This window comes from Dipodomys ordii, unplaced genomic scaffold (genome assembly GCF_000151885.1).
Source record: "Dipodomys ordii isolate 6190 unplaced genomic scaffold, Dord_2.0 Scaffold12, whole genome shotgun sequence".
In the NCBI taxonomy this organism is placed as follows: Eukaryota; Metazoa; Chordata; class Mammalia; order Rodentia; family Heteromyidae; genus Dipodomys; species Dipodomys ordii.
In genome coordinates this window covers 5,205,220-5,224,839 of record NW_012267228.1, presented here as the reverse complement: position 1 = coordinate 5,224,839, position 19,620 = coordinate 5,205,220, and the positions used below count along the sequence as shown (strand labels likewise).

Sequence of the window (19,620 nt, the reverse complement as noted above, 5' to 3'; positions counted from 1 at the left end):
GCTTTATTTCTTGTGAGGAAAAGCCTTTTTGTCCCTCTCTCCTTCCCTCCCTCAGTTTTTCTGATCGGAACCTTGATTCATTGGATGTTTTCTTTACTTCATACTTATAACCTCCAAACTCTCAGCCGCACACAGTAACTCATTTTGGTGATGTGTGTAGGTAGGTTTTTTTTTTTTTTTTTCTCAAGGGTTAAAAGTGTTTGAATAGCAGCCGAGGGATGAGGAGCAAAGTAGCATTCAATGCTGTGGGCAGAGATGGGCCTAGACTCCAAATTCTGCCTGCCTTTCTGTTTTATGCTGATGACTAGAATACTTTTGTAACCACTTAGTAAATTGCTAAATTAAGAATTCAAATGCTTGCTCAAGGAGCTTTCAGGTTTTCTTTCCCTTTTTAAAATGTTTATGGTAAACGTGATACACAGTCAGGCATTGAGTGCATTTCTTTTTGAACAGTGTCACCCCTTCCCTCGTTTTATCCCAGTTTTCCCCTCCCAACCCTTCTCCCCAAGGTGTATAGTTCATTTCCAACGAATTAGTTTACCCTTTGTCCTACTATTTGAGTCTTTTTTTTTAATTTTATAGCTTCATGACCTGAAGCAAAAATCATATTCTGCTTCGCCTTGTTTCTTTTTTTTTAAACAAACTAATAAAACATATTGGCTGGCTGCACTGGACATTGATGAAAGTGAGCTCTGTGACTTGTGGGTGGAGGTGGGAGGAAGGCCATGGGCGGGAATGAGGGGCCGGATAACACTATGCTATTACCTGGTGCAGGGAAAGGCAGCCCCGCTGTACATCACCGCTAAGACAACATTAAATTAGAAAAAAAAAAGCCTAGTCTACTGTAGTCTAATATAGGGTACTTGCTGGTGATTAGATGAGGGGCTACAAATAAAATATGTAGAGTAGGACTTGTATGGTGAAGAATTCAATAAATAGTATACAATGTTTCTAAAGCAATAATATTTGGGATACATAAAACTACTGTGGTTTTTTTTTAAATCTTGGACAAGGAGAATGTGAAAACATATTGCAAGGTATTTTTTGTAGCTCTATCTATAATTTGACTTCATTAAAATCAGTGGGTCGCAACCGCTTGGCTAGCTGAATTTTGCCTGCTGTCAAAAATAAGTACGACATAGAGGAAGGGAAGCCTCCTCTATGGGAAGCATGAAGCGCCCCTGGACACCATATTTTCTTACAGTGGTCACTCAGTATAAAATGGCTTATGATATTTGTGAGTATTCAGAATCTGTGCCAACTAAAGCAGTCTCTGGATGCACGGTGGTCAGACAGTATTTGTAGACATACAGTGAAAACATGGTGTGGTGTACAGTATTAGGTAGGGTGCAGAGGTCACCAGCCAACCATGGCCTGGATTCTGCCATTGCTAACTTCATCCGCCACTTCCTAAGGGGAGAAAGCGAAAGGGCAAGACGGAGGCAGCACTTTTGTGTCATAGGGAAGAAGGGATGGTGGTTAACTTGGCAGAATGTACAAAACCCGCCTTGGACGCTCCAGCCTGGAATCTCAGGTGACTGAGTCTGCACATAGCAGTGGGGTGATCTCACATCATGCTTTTCTTGTCTTTGCAGATTCCCCAGATTAGTTACGCGTCCACGGCCCCCGAGCTCAGTGATGACCGGCGCTACGATTTCTTCTCCCGTGTGGTCCCACCGGATTCCTTCCAAGCCCAGGCCATGGTAGACATCGTCAAGGCTCTGGGCTGGAACTATGTGTCCACGCTCGCGTCTGAGGGAAGCTATGGAGAGAAAGGTGTGGAATCCTTCACGCAGATTTCCAAAGAGGCAGGTAGGAAGAGATTACAATCCTCCAGTTGACCTCTGCTCTCCAGATAACCTGTGCCCTGTGGAGACCGTGGAGGAAAGGCTGGGGTTCCCCTCCCTGCCCTGCTCCGGCCTTCCCTGCTTCCTGTGAAGTCGGTATACAGCCTTTGTCTGAAATGTATGCTGGTTTGGGACACATTTTCCAAGGCCTGACACTAAAGTCAGTAACGACCTCTTAGAAGGATGAAGGACAAAAAGAAAACAATAAGCACTAAAATTAATACCTTACATATACCTCATAATTAATTGGAGGGGCTTCCAGTCTGCCTCTGTTAACCAATCGGGGGCCATTTGAATGCTGGCTGCCTCTCCCCAAAATGAGAGGCTGATGAGAATTCCCTGACCCCCTCCCCCCACACACACCGTTCTGACTTCCAGAGGGGTTACAGCAATGCCTGGGAAGACTTGGCCAAAACAGCATACATTATCCAGGGAGCAGAATGCATTTCAACAGATAGACATTCACACTTCCAGAGGATTCTTTTACGTTTGTTTATTCGGCCCTAGCTGAAAATTAATGGGCTCTAGTGTTTTTTTCCAAACGTCTTTGATGGGGCAGATTTTGAAAAATGAGATAAAATTCTCCAGTTTAGGGATCTTTACAATAAATATTAGGGCTTTCCTTATATCACACACACACACACACACAGATAGATAGATGGATAGATAGATAGATAGATAGATAGATAGATAGATAGATAGATAGATAGATAGATAGATAGGTAGAACTTCTTATATGATTCTTATGCTAAAATAAGGCCTCAATTTTATTGGCAAGGATTTTAGAATTTTATCCATCAATAGTGTTATTGTATTGACTGGCCCAATGGACTGATCTTATAAACAGAGAAGCAGCCGTCCATTGCATGTGGAATGGTGTCGTGAATGTTGAAGTGAGGGCTTTGAGCATCTGAGTCTCAGACTACAGGTGTATGTTCAGATGTTCCATGTTTCTGCAAATGTCTCACAGACCTGCACCTGGCTCCTGAAAGGTGGAAGCGAGGCTTCTTTGAAAACTCATAGCTTTTAACCCAGTACATGATTAACAGCTATGACTGCAAATGTCAGTGATGGCTGGATCATTCCTCTGTCTTCTCTCCCTCTGACTGAGTGCTCTTATTCTTATCAATATTCTTACAATGTGGATCATTGTAATCCTACTAAAATGTCTAGATTCAAGCACACATGTGCACACTTCCTTCCTGTGTTGTGCTGGCTTGGCTTGTGCTCCTAGAGTATTCGCTAAGCTATCTTATCACATTTTCATGCAATTTCTTCCCTAGTTTTTTCTTTCCTCATCCTCAGAACTGTAGGATAAGACCATGCCTGTATTGTTCACCACAGTATCTACAGATGCCATGTTCCTAAGGAGGGGGAAATGCCTAGTATAATTTAGTTAGAAACTTTCCGATTACAGGGGGTGGGGAACCTATCTTAACTCTGGCCTTGTGGCATGCTTTGATTTATAGGATTCATTAACAATTGGCTTCATGAGTCCCCACAGAGATAGCTAATCATTATGGAGGGTGTTTTATTTCTTCCTTTTTTTCCTCTGAATTCTACTTTGATCAAAATAAGGCTGGAGGCTGACAGAGAGAAATATCTAAAATATTAGGATGGAAAGATGGCAAAAGATTTAGAGGGAAAAGATGGGTAACATACTGAGATAAAGTTCAAAAATAAAGATCACATAACATCTCGCATTATGTAATTGCTGTCAGGGGATAGGGACTTTAATACTGATTTTCCTATTGGATAAAAGAAGAACACTGAGTGCTCTGGTACATCATTTATAGTATCTGTGAGATTAAGACCATGTTGGTCTTTCAGACGAGGATAGCTTTCCCTTTCTTAGGATTAAGACAGATGTTTGCTGTGGGCCTTTATAAAACTATGCTTTATGAACAGGTCAGAAGCAAGGATTGTTAGGTTGTTTTTTCCGCTCTTATCATTTGGTGGAAATGTAAGAAACAATATCAGAATTTGCTCCATAATGACTTTACAAAGAAGTACAGTCTTTGTAAGATGCTTAGAACACCCTCGGTATTCATTCAATCCAATCATATGTTTAAATGCCAAGCTCAATATTGAAGATTGTGTCATTGACAATTTGAATGAAATCCTTCAACTTTAGAATGTTTCCCTTTGGAGACAGGATAGCTTAAAAGTCAGCTAGTGCTTCTTAATGTGAGAAAACAGAGTTTTCAGGAAATGTCTTGAAAATAAGGTTTTTGAAAAATAGTTGAAAACATTTTTTTTCTAAGTCTCATAGTACTCAGGGAAAAAATAAAATGTATTCCAACTGTACCATAAACATAACTAACTTAAACTCACATGTGTTTTTAATGGGGTCCTTTCTTCAATTTAAACCAAAAAAAGGTGAGTCTGGGTACTGGTGGCTCATGCCTGTTATCCTAGCTACTCAGGTGGCAGAGATCTGAGGATCATGGTTCAAAGCCATCCCAAGCATGAAAGTCCATGAGACTCTGATCTCCAATTAACCACTAGAAATCTGGAAGTGGAACTGTGGCACAGAGTGGTAGAGTGCTAGTTTTGAGCAAAAAGAGGTCAAGGACAGTGCCCAGGCCCTGAGTTCAAGCCCCAGGACTGGGGAGATAAAAGTGAGAAGGCTAGAAAATGTGAGAGGGGAGAAAATGAGAAGAAATTACAACTTAAGTGCTTTGCGGAAGTTTCCCTTTGTGACTGAGCAAAAGCAGGAAAACAAATCAGTTTCCTTTCTCTTAACATGAGCCTCTTGCTGTTCCAAAAGTGGTGTAGGTATTTAGATATACAGATTCATATCCTAGTCTCCTAAAACAATCCATCTCCTTCCTGTGATGTCCAATCAATCAAACAGTAACAGAACCGAGATCTGAAAAATAAGAGAAAGTCTTTCTCTCTTGGAGCTTCTGGGAAAGTACTCATGCTTAAGGAGTTTTAGGAAAACTCCTAGGATAATAGCAAAGATTTATTGTTCTCCTCATCTGATGAACCATAGAATCTGACTTTAAGAGGGACAAAAATTCTCTCTGTGTGTGTGTGTGTGTGTGTGTATGCATGTGTGTGTGTGTGCAAAGTAATATGACAGAGAAATGAGCAAGCTAGCAGTTATGATGTCAGAAAGACTTGGATTTGAATAATGGAGTCCATTACTTTTGTACTGTAAACATCTTGACACATGATTTAACTTTTCATGCCTCAGCTTTCTCAGAGAGAATGAGATTCATGATACCTGTTTCATCACGTTAGTAAAATAAATGAGATGATGCATGAGGAAACGCGTAATACTCAACAATACCTGATTGTTAGCCCAACACGTTGGTTCCCCATCAACAAGGCAAGTTATTGCTGGAGCTTGAATAGCTCAGAAATAACCTGAATGATGGATGATATCGGCCTTTGATTGTAATTACAAGAAGTGACTTATTTTTATTTGTCTTCAGCCTTCCTTAGCACAGTTAGGGAAGTTTCCTTAAGAGACAGAAGAACTGGACATTTTGGCCTGGAGGGTAAAGTTCCAGAGGAAAAGGAGTATAGCTCATCTTCAAAAGGAGACACAGAGGCTCAAATATAGAGAATTACTGGGTGGGAGAATTGCTTGGTCATTTCTGTTAGGAGGGGAAAGTTCTGTTGCTCATAATTACTGTGGAAGTAATTATGCTTTTGTACTGATATCACTAGTAACCAATAACTATTAGAGGGACAAGGTTTATTCTTCTGTCTTTACTGAGAGTGAATTGAGTCTTCCAAATAAATCTTTTCAGTCTTTGCAAAAAACAAAAAAAGTTCACTGGATGAAGCTGAGAGCAGGTAGCTCATGCCTGTAACCCTTGCTGAGTTTTGAGGATCACAATTTCGAAGCCAACCCAGGCAGAAAAGTCCCTGTGAGATGCTTATCTCCAAATAACCACTCAAAAACTAGGAGTGGTGCTGTGTCTCAAGTGATAGAGTACTAGCCTTGAGCACAAAGAGACTCAGGGACAGTGGCCAGGCCCTGAGTTCAAGCCCCAGGCCTGGCAAAATAAAGAAAGTTCACTGGATGAGATGCCCAGTTGTGAATTGCACAAGTGAAATTCAATGAAGAAACACCAACGATAATGTATCTGGGTGGGCAGAGGCAAATAGAACAAGTGGTAAGGACTGCCAGATCTTTTTTATTTCACTTTTTTAATTGTAGAGATACTGTACAGAGGGTTTACAGTTACACGAGTAAGGTAATGAGTACATTTCCTATCAAGCATTGTTACCCCCTCCTTCGTTTGTTCCCTACCATTCCTTCCCTCCTCACCTCCCCAGCTCCTCCCTCTCCCTCCCAAAGTTGTAAAGTTCGTTTTCAACATAGTGTCTTGTACAGCTCAACCAGATCTTGATGAGCTAAAAGCTCATGGAATTACTTGAACATCTATTAAAGTGGAGTTCTAATGGCTCTTCACCTGAGCTCAGAGGTCAGGATGTCATCAAGGAAAGGGAATTAGTTGAGATGGCATTAGTTAATATTTGGGTTGTGGGAAAATAGGTCACTTTGATTTTTTTTCTTAGTCTTTCTGAGGCTTTTCACCACAGGAGACATTATTTCCTAATCTAATTTCAGTGCTCCAAACGAAAGCCTGGTATTTATAGTGTACAACATCCTATTTTTCAAAAATGGTTTTTGCCCCAAACATCCCACAGTCCCAACCCACTGACAAATAAAATAGAAGGATGTTTAAATTATACCTTCGCAGAAAAATCCATTATTTGTTTGTTTGTTTTGAAAGAAGTTGCAAAATGGCCGCTGTGATTAATCCAGTGGAAAGTGCCCAAAATATTACATGAATAATTACATTAATATTACATTAATAATTGGCCTCTTGCAAACTATCTCTTTAGTGATTTCAACGCCTTGGTAAATGATTCTTGTGTTTTCATGGGAATGGAGCCTCTTTGGGGTTTACTCAAAGGGATCTGTTTTCCTTGAATTTGGCAAACGGATCCCTGCTGTTCAATCTTTCAAGAGATGAGAGGAAGTTCTCCAAAGCTGCAGGAGCCCCCAGCAAAACGCAGGTCCTCACACTGTAACAATAACCCTCCTAAATAGCTACTGCGTGGACTGACTTTGGAAGACATCTAAGTGGCAGAGCTTCTGATCTTCCTATTCTCCCTATTCTCCCCGTTTAATGGAAAATTTGAATGCCAATAAATCAATGCCAATAATCAAGGAGGCGCAGCTGTGACGTGGTGGTGTGGGTGAATTCTTCCAGGGCCAGGACAGGTAGAGCAAGGTGTTGAAGTTGGCTTCTTTAGCAAGGAAAGGAAAGGAAGCAAAACTCTCACATCCAGGATGAGTCCCCCTAAAAAACCCAGACAGGGTTTTTTGTTTGTGTGTGTGTTTTACAGGCTGATCCTGTAAAAACTAGGGGCATACTTTAACCTTTCTCACCAGCCCGAAAATTGTTTAGGTGTTGTCCAGACCCTGACACTACAACTGGCTGTGAACTTGTGTCACTGTATAAGTGACACCTACATTATGCCAGGGCTGTCTACCTTGGTTATCTACTGCTGAAATAGTAGCCCTAACTGTGGAACATGCTCCTGTTTAGTTAGTAGGTGTATGGCAAATACCATTGTACAGGCTGATCTACAGCTTCAGCTGATTTATAGCTCGTCTATGTTCTTTTGAGAAACTTGTATATGGGTTTTAGTGTAGACATTTACATAGGAGAAATATTAAGCGAAATCATCCACATAATCATAAAGGCCTTACTTGAGGATAAAATTCAAAGTATTTATTAGGCTGAAAAAATTTTTTAAAATGGTTATTAAAACATGTTCATGCTGGGCTACTCAGGAGGCTGAGATCTGAGGATCACTATGCAAAGCCAGCCCTGGCAGGAAAGTCTGTGAGACTCTTTATCTCTACTAAACCACTAGAAAATCAGAAGTGGCACTGTGGGTTAGGTGGTAGAGTGCTCACCTTGAGCTGAAGAGCGCAGAGATAGCACCCAAGCCGAGTTCAAGCCCCGTGACCAAAAAAAAAAAAAAATGTTCATGTAGTCAAATTTATTTTCCTTAAGGTGTCAGCGATGCTCCTGGATTTTAACCAAACTTAGAAAATCAGGACCTATGTGTGGCTCAGTGATCAAGCACTAGCTGAACATGTAGGATTCCACCTCCAGCATCAATACAACCCCAACAACAATCACAGACACATACCCACACTCAGGTATATTCCTTATCAAAGATGATGATAAATTCTGTACGGAAAGGCGTTGTCAGAATTCTGACAACAGAAATTACAATGTGTGGCTACTAATTACATGTAACTATATGCTTTTCAAGCCTTCATGCCACTAAATACTGAAAATTTTTATGCTTCTGATCTTTTTTTGTCGGTTGTGGGGCCTGAACTCTGGGCCTGGGTGCTGTCCCTCAGCATTTTAGCTCAAGGCTAGCTCTCTACTACTTTGAAGCACAGCACTACTTCTGGTTTTCTGGTGGGTTAGTAGAGATAAGAGTCTCACAGACTTTTCTGCCCAGGCTGGCTTTGAACCACGATTCTCAGATCTCAGCCTCCTGAGTAGCTAGGATTACAAGTGTGTGCCACTGGCCCCTGGTCTGATCATTACTTTTAAGCAAAAAATACAAGAGTAATGCTTAGTTTCATGTTAGGATCATGAGTGATGGAGTTAGTTTATGCTCCTTCCCCCACCCTTTTCAATAACTAAAGACCATTTTGTCCCTAGTCTGTCCTCATGGGTGCTTTGTTGGACATTTAGCCATGAGTAATTACATCAGGAATTATAATGTGGAAGGGCAAACGGTAGACTGAATATCACTCTAGCCTTGCCTCAATATATTAGGGTCCCACTGTACTTTTAAAGAAGAGAACACTAGACACCTTAAGTGATCTAGATACCTAGAACTAACTTGGAAGAGAAAGAAGTAGATCAAGAACATTTGGTAATGAAAAAAATTAATCAAGTTACTGCTCTCTTAAGAGACTTAGACTGAATCAGATTCAATATATTTCACTCTTAATCTTTATGTTTTTTAAAAAATCATTATAAGGCACAGAACTAATGAATATATTCTCTCAGGATCAGGAAAGGAGAGTGTGTAACCATGCATAAAATCTTGGTGGTAAACATATTTGCAAGTTTTCTTGTGCTGTGTTCTGTGGTGCTTCCTTAACGTAGATGAGCAAAATGGTTTCCACATCTTCCCACAGAATGGGGTTTATCCTCTCTGAAATAAATTCATTGTCTGAGATGACCACATTGGTTTTAGAGTAATGACTTGGGAATGCAACCAGATGGCTAACAAAAGACACTTCTACTGAGCTGCCTGACGCCCAGTTCGGCTAGCTCTTGGCTATTTGGTCCTTGGCTAGGGTCCATCTCCTTTATATAGAGAACTCATTCCAGTATCTACTGTGTGAAAACACAAAAGAAAATGCATGGACAGTTCAGTGTGTATACAGAGACTGCTTCTACCTCAAAGGCAAGCGTACTTAGTTTATATCATGACCTCATCTTAGGTCCTAGAGAACAATATATACCATGCATTGTTAAGATGGTATGTCTAGTTGTAGGGAAGTTTTTTTTTTAATGTACCTGACTTTGTTGTTGTTGTTGTTGTTGTTGCTGTGTGTGTGTGTGTGTGTGTGTGTGTGTGTGTGTATTCAATCTCTAGAGTGCATTTATATCACCTGCCCACAAACCTGTTGAGAATTACCAGAAATAAAAAGTGTAAGCAACAGCAACCATCTTTGGGAGCTGAAGCAAAGACCAAAAAGGAATTGTTTAGGAAAGTTTTGAGGCAACTCAACGAATTAGCAGAAAGGCTACAGAGACTCAAGCTTGGAAGGTAGCAAAGGAAGCTGATCCAGGCAGCTGAAGAGGAAGAGGAAGATGGTGTCTTGGGGCACTTTGGCCTGGATGAGCCAGCTCCTCCTTCCTTTGGTCCTTCCCTTCTCTGCTCCAGATTCTGGTGAGAAAAACCCACGCCCTCTTTGTGTCTGCCACTGATCATGTCCTAATTACCCACAGAGATGTGAGACCGTTGATGACAATTCCACAAGGGTTTTTGTGCGTGGGTGGGTTTTTATTGTTGTTGTTGGTAGACAATCTAAGGCAAGTATTAAATTTTGTTTGTGTGTGTGTGTGAGGTAGGAACTATTGTCTGAACTTGGACATTCTCCCTCTTGAGGCACACCCCCAACCATTTTGCTTTAGTCACTTTTTTTTCTAATAGAATCTCTGTCTAGACCTGGCCTTGACTGTGATCATCATTTTCACGTCTCTCTTGTCGCTGGAGTTATAAGTGTCTGCCGCCAGGCTCCGTTTATTTGTTGAGATGGGATAGGGATCTTGATAACTTTTTGCCTTGATTGACTTCAAACTGTGATCTTCCTTATCTTCACCTTTCCAGAAGGTGAGATTACAGGTGTGAGCCACTGTGGAGAGCAAGTATTCATTTTAGATATTTAAAGGATAGCTGGTCAGGAGGAAATGATAATTGAGGTGGGACAAAATGTGATAAAAATCAATTTTCTTCTCTGCCCCTCTAACTGCATGCTTGAAGAAAGGAAGGAATGAAGAACTACTTAATATGTTCTATGTGAGGCATTGCTATTAAGTTTTTTAAATAAAACTTGGTCACCTCCCCCTTCGCCCGCCACATTTTTCCTGTAACCAAGGCTCAAAAGAAACCATTGCAACTTCAATCAGTTAGATGATTTCTCAAACCACCAGCTTTCTAAGGAGTTAGGAAATCTAATTTCCCAGCTATACATCTGTGACAGAGTTCATTAAGAGATTTCAATCATCAGGTGATTGAATTAGCTGTACCCTACCCCATGACTAGAAATAGAAGAAATGATGAGGGGGACAATTTTTTGCCATTAATGGAAAGTTCTACGATATCTGAATATTTATTCTGATAATAGCAAGCCAAAAAGAATAGTTTTTATGTTATAAGAATGCCCTTGGCCCCTTTGTGCTGTTGGAGAGAGGCTGTGAGCTCAGGATTTCATGCTCTTGTGGAACATTTTTAGCTCTCAGCTGGCACTTTACCACTTGAGCCACACCTCTGTTTTTGGCTTTGGTTCCTTGATAGTGAGCAGTTTGGAAAAGATATGCTATTTCTGTGTTTTGATAGTCCTAGGAGTCCTTGAAGAAACCTTGGTGACTCTGGGCTTTTGATAATGGATAAGCAAACTTTTATGAAAGGAAAAAGTGTCAGAAAGGCAGGGCTGGTGCCTGTGTCCTTCCCTGCAGGGGCTTGGGTTTAATGAGATGGCTGAGCGTTCTATGTAGAAGCCCAGCAGAAGGGAGACGTGTTGAAAAAGAAAATGACAGAGGTGCGTTGCATGCTGGGGTAGGGCTGAGGAGCCCCGGATGCTGTTTGTGGTCTAGCCTAGCACAGTGATTTTTCAAAAGCAGTGTTGGAGGTCATTGCTGGAAAAAGATGTTTCTAGTAAAACTAGCATTAGCGTGCTGGCCATGAATTGGTGCATTATGAAAACACTAACTATAGGAAAGAAGAGAATTTAGCATGCATAGTTTTCCAAGATGAGAAATCCTTTTTTTGTATGTTTTCTTTTTTAGGTTGGATTTATTCTCAATATTAAGAAGGAAAATATAGCCCTATTTACATAGCTATCGAATAGGGACAATAGAATCTGTGCCTTTATTTTCATTATTAACATATTCCTTGTTCTCATATTCCTTGTTCTGTGATGTGAAATTCTCTTAGAATGTTGGGTTGACAGGGTGAGAGCCTGTTAGAAGCTGGGAAAACAGTGATGTCTTTCTTTTTTGATGCATGCAATCATCTTATTTCCTATACAAGTAAGTAAAATGTGGAATTAAAATACAGCTCCCTCAGAAAGAGTTAATATTCTGTTATAAAATGAAGCTCAACAAATAGATAAACACAACGAAGACTGAAGATCTGAATAAACAATTGCAATTGTTTATTCTCCCTATGTTAACTTTGTTTCACTTTTAGGGGGTGGTCCTTATTTTGCTCTGTACAAAGCACTTTCCAATCATTTCATATTGCATCCCCCTGCTCTCTGGCGCTCAGCGGCCTAGAAAACACTTCCCTGAGTGAAGCTTCTCCGTGTCTCCTTCTCTCCTCTCCCTCTGGGCAGTGTGCCAGCTATTGATATATATTATCTATGGCAATTCATTTAATCTTGTCACCATTACCACACAGAAGATGATGAACTGTTTGGGATGGCTACAGATTTTGAAAAATTGGAGAAGGTGGACTAAATTTTACGAGGAATTTCTGAAGTGTAGGCGCTGGCCTAGACCCATGGGAGCGTTAATTACTAAATACAACTTCCTTCACTTTATTTATTTAGTTTTAATTCAATGCTGATACTGGCTTCACTCCCGCTAGGCTTTCTCCCCCTCCAGGCTGACACTTTCTACAGGTGAGCCACACCCTAGTTTTCCCCATTTTTTGCAGGGTAATTGGAGATAAAAGTCAGATTTTCCAGCCCATGCTGGCTTCCAACCATCATCTTCAGATCTCAGCCTATTGAGTAGCTAGAATGACAGGTGTGAGTGACCAGTACCTGGCTAAAGAGTAACATTACAGTATTACAAAATCCGTGAATTGACTTAGCCTTTCATTCAGAGCTTCTGTAAGTTTCACCCCTCCAGAGAGACTTTAGCCCACCTTTTGTCATGTAGGGGGCTACAGAAGACTGGTAGAGAAATATGTATTGCTTAATTTCTTAAGATTATTTTAGTTGTAAGTTTATGACAGACAGGGAATTTATACAGTGTTAGACTAAATCAAAGCTTGTAACATTTGTGATTTTCCTGTTGTCCATGCTTGTTACAGCAAGTTCTTACACAATTATATTTTTAAATTGAATCTTAAACTAATTCTGCCAATATATTCATTTGTTATGCATTCAATACCTAACGCAGATTGTCATAGATTTTTTTAAAGATGCATGTATAAGAAAGATGCAGATTAAGATAGACAACTAATATATGGTTTGAACCAGAAAATTAAGGAAAACCTGATTTGATTGAGTTGAAAGATCCAAAATGATTATTTTTTTCCCTTAATTATAACAAGGTTTGTTGATATGAGAATAAAATCCTGAGTTTTAGGTGACATATATTCTCCATATCGAGCAAGAATACGATTTAGTTCAAGATCAATTTTTCTTTATTTAGACTGTGCCACATTCAAGGCCTGCATGAGTTGATCAGATAGGGAAATAATGGGAGCTAGCAGTAAGTTGCATTACTCATTTTAGTTTATGGAGGCAGGCAGAGATTGCCAGAAGGAGATGGGCATGCATTATCATCTCATCTTTTACTTAGTCTTCCCGTCTCTTTCTCCTTTCCATTTGTATCTCCTTCTCAAACATCAGTAGAACTCCTGAATCTTACTTTTTCCTAACAGTTAAGAGGACAGGTATAACTAGATTCAAGTCCTGCCTCTATCTTTACTAACGACGGGACTAATATCGTCACCACACTTCCATTTCTTGGTTTGATCTGATACCTTCATTTTGCAATGTGGAGGTGACATCGATAGCTTTGACACTGAGTGTCAAGGTCAGTTGACTGCCAGACCAATTGATTTTTCGGATCATGGCCAGACTAAACCAATCGATTGCCAAAATCTAAATAATGTAAGTCTAGGAAAAATATTGAAGGTGGGAAATTGGGCAAAGTGAGTAGACCACCTAATAAAAAATTTTTAATTAAAATGAGATACATGGAGCTATTGGAGCTCTAGGAAGGCTTCTTTGAGATGTCTGATTTTTTTGTATCTACTTTGCTTTACATTAATCTCATTCCTCTCATTCTTATTCCTTTGTTTTTTTAAAATCTATTAAAAAGTATCTTTAAGTAGTTGTACAAAGGAAGTTCCATTTAATGAACCAGTTTATGAACACAACGCATCTTGATCAGTGTCACCCCTTTCAACGTTCTTACCCACTCTCAACCATCCATATTCTTATTCCTTTCATCTGTATTATTTTTTTCCTCCTCATTTTCTTCCTCTTCTAAACTGTTGCTTCCCTTGACCATATTGGGTACAGATGCAGATATCAAACAACTCAAGTGTGACTTTAAAGAGCTGGATCGTCTAGAGCCAGACCATGTGGGTGGAAAAAACCAGCAGATCCTGCCTTAGGAGAGGTTCACAGAGCACCAGCAGAAGTAACAGACAAGCCCCAAAATTGCAGCCAAGGTGTTAGTCTCAATTAATCTTGAGAAACACTGGTTCCTAGACTAATTAAATGGAAACATGGAAGAATCTTGCTCAGAAAACACACGAGCAACTCTGTCCTTCTCCAGAAGGGAACAAAGAAAGATTTTTATTTATCTATTTACAAAGCATTTAAAGGATGTCAACGGCATACTCATTTCTGTTACAGGACTTCAGTAGTTCAGTGGTGGATAGTGTTTATCTTCACGGAGTTTATAATAGACAAAGACTATAGACATAAATGTAAATGTATACAGCTCATAAACAGGCCAAGGTGTGTGTGCTATGTCATTTTAGACAAGTTGGTTGGGAAAGTCTCACTCAGGAGAGACTATTTGAACAGAGAGATGAGTGAAATAGAGATTGGGCCATGCAAATATTTGAGAGGATTATTCTAGGCTGAAGGAACAGCAGTATTCAAAATAAGTTTCATATAAGAACATTCTAGTCCTAACAAAGAAAGAATTTTCTAACATGGGATGATTTGGTGAAGGGAAGGCTTACCCTGTAAAGTGAGTTTTTGTTCATCTCTTTTCAAGATGTTTTTAGAAAACACAAAGCTAATTCCTGGTGTTACTCTAACTTTGCTTCTAGCACTAAAGTTATCTTAAAAGGAAACTTCCTGTCGGAGTATCCTTATACATCCTGTGGGAAGCATGCATATGGCTTCTATCTGATCTTCTGTTTCACTATTTCAATGTTTGTCAACAATGAAAATTGGACCTGTCATCAAGATGAGCCTGTGTGTACCTCTGGACTTTTGAAGTGGTAAAGGAACAGCCAATACCAAGATGTTTCAAGCTTGCTTTTCTCCCAGGTGCTCACTCATTTCCCATGACAACTATATACTTGTTCATTGCTCACGATCATCCTTAACTTTCGGCTTGATTTCCACCTATCCTTTTTGATGCCAGTTGGTTGTTAGACTATTTCCTCTTCTTCCTTTCTTTACTTACTCACTGCTAAAAGAATCAGGTAAGAGTTATTGCTTGCACTCAAAGGAAACTACTTCAAAATTAGGAAATAGCTGGGTACGAATGGCTCCTGTTAGTAATCCTAGCTGCTCAGGAGGCTGAGATCCGAGGATAGCACTTTGAAGCCAACGTGGGCAGGGAAGTCCTTGTGACTCTTGTCTTCAATTAACCACCCAAAAGCCAGAAGTGGAGCTGTGGATCTAGTAGTAGAGCACTACCCTTGAGCAAAATACTCCGGGGACAGTGCCCAGACCCTGAGTTTAACCCATCGTACTAGCACTGTCCCCCAACAAAAGACTTAGAAAATTGTGTTGGAATTAATAACTTTGCTGATAAGAATTAGATAGATCCTGGGAGTTTTTATAAGAGCCATGAGCTTCCTAACTAAGCCTGCAATCGAAAGGAATACATTCAAGCATTTCTTCGGACTTGTAATGTTTGCAAAGATCAAGTCCAAGAAAGAGGTGCCGATTAAGGCTTATTGTCTTCTCACCCACATTCAGATGATAGTAGTATAATATATGAATAAGCTGGGTAAAGAGTGACAAGGCATTTTCCACAACCTTGTATGGTTCCAGAATGAGAAGACAGACCCCTGTAGGTTTCATCCCAGATTTCCCCATAGTCAGGGGGGGAAATGCCATGATCCGGGGAGAAGGAAGTCTGGCATAATAGATTCTGACATCATGGACTTTCTTTCCATGTCCCTCAGTGCCATATTGTGGTAGCATGTTCCAGGATTGTTCTGTTTCTATTCTCCCAGTTTCCTCACGAACCCCAGCTCTGCTTTCTGACATGGCTCATCTCAGCAAGCATGTTTCTTGCTTAGGTACCTCCAGTGATTCCTTAATTCCTTTAATTCCTGCCTGCACTGTGCAGAACATCATTAGCCATAGTTGAATGCCAACTTCTACTCCCTGGTAGTAACACGTATAAGAAAAATATTAAAAGAAACTCCAAAAAATTTTTAGAATATCCTATTTTCCATTTTGTTACCAATTGGGGCTGTAAATATATATTACATTAATTTACATTTTGTGATTAAAATTCTATGCAATTGTCTCCAAGAGAGATCTCAGAATACAAAAGAAGAGACAAAAATGCTCCATTAATAAAAACATACATTAGGATTACAATACATATTAATTAACTACAAAAACAGGATATTTAGAAAATTCTTGATTTGTATAGCTTATAAAAATGCCAGAGTTCCAATACTTGACTGTCAAGTCAAGAATATTTATGACCAAAAGTCCTGTAGGGAAATTTACCATATATATATATATATATATATATATATATATATTTTTTTTTGTCAGCCGTGGGGCTTGAACCCTGGGCCTGGGTGCTGTCCCTCAGCTCTTCAGCTCAAGGCGAGTGCTCTACCACTTGAGTTACAGCGCCACTTCCAGTTTTCTAGTGGTTCATTGGAGATAGGAGTCTCACAGACTTTACTGACTGGGCTGGCTTTGAACCGCGATACTCAGATCTCAGCCTCCTGAGTAGCTAGGATTACAGGAATGAACCACCAGCTCCTGGCACCATTAAAAATTTACTATTTAATTTACATCTCTGAATAGTAAACTCTTGGTGAAACTAAATATTTAATATTTCAGTTACGTACTCTCACCTTCCAAATTTGTAGTACAACCATTTGTATTGCATATTGGGTATTGCCAATCAGTGTTGTAGCATTATTACTTGTCTTAGTAGTATCGAAAAGGATTCTAATTGTAATGTACTATGTACTTTTAAAACTTCTCAAGTATTTAGAAATATGTCCTTCCTTTAATGTCAAAGAGGACAAGTTGACATTTATCATACAAATATCATCTTTTCTTTATCCTTTTATCATTTGTAATCCATTGTCTTGAAAGGCCATTGATTTGGGATTAGAGAAACTGTGACACATACATTTATGTCATTTTGTAGTTAATAGCCTCTTCTTCCTCAGAGCAAATTATGTGAGCGATGTTTAAATTCTAAACTTTCTTTAAGAGCAGGAGCTACTAAGTAAGCTGAGTGAGGTATGGAGGATCACAGTTCAAGGTCATCTTGGACAGAAAAGTCTGAAAATAGTGAGAGCCAAAAGCTGGATTGGAGGCATGACTCAAGAGAGCCACCTAAGCAAGTACACAGCCCTGAGTTCAAATCCCAGTACCATGTAAAAAAAAAAGGATTGAGCTATCCTTTTATTTAACGAGAGACACGTTTTTCAAAATTCATCATAGTGATATTTTTCCTTTGCCTTCATCAGTTCATATAACACCATGGAGTTGTATAGTAAAGAAGATTGATCTACCAAATTTAGCCAAGAGCCTGAAGAAGCACTCACATTAAATGGTTGTTAATGTATCTCTCCTCTGCCATGGAACTGCTAACTCCCTCTGAAACAGCTGATGAGTGACTGACTCAATAGCTAGCAAGACTGGTTTTTTCTTCCAGATACCAAATTGGTGTGAACTTCCTGGGGTCCTCTTAGCCATTGCTACCGCCCCAATTGGGAGATGGTTTTGGTGCCATATAAAATGGGTTCCATTCCAAGGCAGCCTGGGGAGTCGGCGACAAGCCCAGAAATGTGGGCTCTCAGTGTGCTGTTCTAACTGTCGGAGCGTGCACACCCCAGCCCTGGTTCTGCTAAGCCAGTTCCAGGGCCAGCTGCTTATTAACGAACAGATGCCACTCCATGGCAGGGACATCCATCAGAGAAAATGATGCTGTGCCGTCAGTCCCTGGGCATAGCAGAAGTCACCAGGATAAGCATTGTCCCAAGACTCCTGCTTATTGCTTTATTAATAAGAAAAGCTCTTGTTGCTCTGCCATTTATCTGGTGTTGGAAAAGAATAAAACAATGCGACCATTGTGTTTGAATGAAATGGGTTGTCAATTGTGACAACCTTTGTGTCTTATTACATTTCAGATTTCATGAACTGAGGTGAGCTCAGCCCGAGCGACAGGGATGGAACCTCATTTTACTTCAAAGGAAATGATAATAGATACAAAAGTGTCTTTGGGACACAGACACCATGACACCTTATAGTTTGATGGTCACTCTTCTGTTGGTGTTTGGATTGTTGAGAACGTGCTTCTGTTTTCCCCTAATCACATATTTTCTCATTTGCTATCTAAGCATATCTATTGGCATAGCCTCTCTGGTTTGTTTTTGTTCTGGTACTGGGGCTTGGACTCAGGGACTGGGAACTCGAGCTTTTTGCTCTACCACCTGACCCACAGTTCCACTTACAGCTTTTTGCTGGTTAATTGGAGATAGTCTCAAGACCTTTCCTGCCTGGACTGGCTTTGAACCATGATTTTCTTATCTCAGCTGCTGATGGGTGAGCAAGGCTGGTGGGTGAGAACCACTAGTGCCTGGCAAGCTTTTACTGTTAGTAGGATAAGAAACACCAATCCTAATGAGCATTGGCCACACTTCAGAAGCATCTGCTTTTGCGACTTGTTGCTTCCTTGCAGCCTGTACCGCTCAGTGCCAGTCAGCCTGTTGAGTCTTGCTTTCTCCAGCCAGCTCTCTTACAGATCCTTTTTCACTGTTTGATGTTTATCTTAGAGTCCCTTGGTCGCAAAATGAATAAGTGAATGCATCAATAAGTGAACAAGAGAAGTCAGTTCTTTCTCCCTCAAGGGACACGTTGCATTTATTAAACAGCTCTTGCCTTGTGTCCCAGTGATAAAGGTAGGCTATATTAAGAATGCCTCAGAAAAGGAAAGCACAATGCATGGGAACTTTAGTGGTGACCTGAGAATCTTCTTTCCTTCTTCTTTCTAGTCAGCCCAGTCTAATAGAGTCAGTTTGTCCCCTTAAACAAAATAAAATCAACAAGATGGAAGTCCACGTTCCTGAATGAATCGGATTCATTCAGACACTTTTCGGTGATGATCTTGACGGTGATGATCATAACAGGAAGCACAATTATTCCTGTATTAGGTGACCAACTGCAGGGCCAGCCTCCTACATTCCATTCCTTTAGTATCGTTTCCTATGAAACACATGCCACACATCCGGAGGGCAGCACAGGACCTGACATTCCACGAAGATGTGACCATATACCAGGCCTTCCTTGGGAGGTGTGGTGTAGTTTCCATTGTGGAGGTCATACGTGGCGCCTGAAACCTGAAAACGTTCATTCCTCCCAGTTCACATGGAAGCCCTTCCCTGGCACGGTGTGGGGGCAGCGGCTCTGGAAAATGATTAGCTTCAGAAGAAATTCCTAGGGTAAATCTTTTTTTAAATTTTTTTTATTGTGAAAATAGTGTACAGAGGGGTTACAATTACATGGGCAAGATAATGAGTACATTTCTTATCAAGCATTGTAGCTCCCCCTTTGTTTCCCCTTCCCATCCTCCCCTGTTCCCCCAATCCTTCCCCCCCCCCCGCACCAAAGTTGTAAAGTTCGTTTTCAACATTACGACTTGTACATCTCATTGTTGCAATGGGTCCACCTGTATCCCTATTTGTTTTTCCCCTTCCCCTCCACAAATTATACCAACATCAAATACAGTGAAAGCAGGGATTATACTGTGGGGGAGGGACATACAAAGCAACAAAGAAA

General features: G+C 40.3%; 1 protein-coding gene across 2 annotated transcripts in view; it reads left to right on the top strand.

Annotated features, from left to right (window-relative positions):
* Window positions 1-19,620, top strand: part of Grm7 (glutamate receptor, metabotropic 7) — a 595,106-nt gene that overhangs the window by 193,981 nt on the left and 381,505 nt on the right. For both annotated transcript variants that reach the window (XM_013010417.1, XM_013010416.1), the window contains exon 2: window positions 1,596-1,812. In XM_013010417.1, coding sequence (XP_012865871.1) covers window positions 1,596-1,812 — 217 coding nt within the window. The remainder of the gene's footprint in view (window positions 1-1,595; window positions 1,813-19,620) is intronic.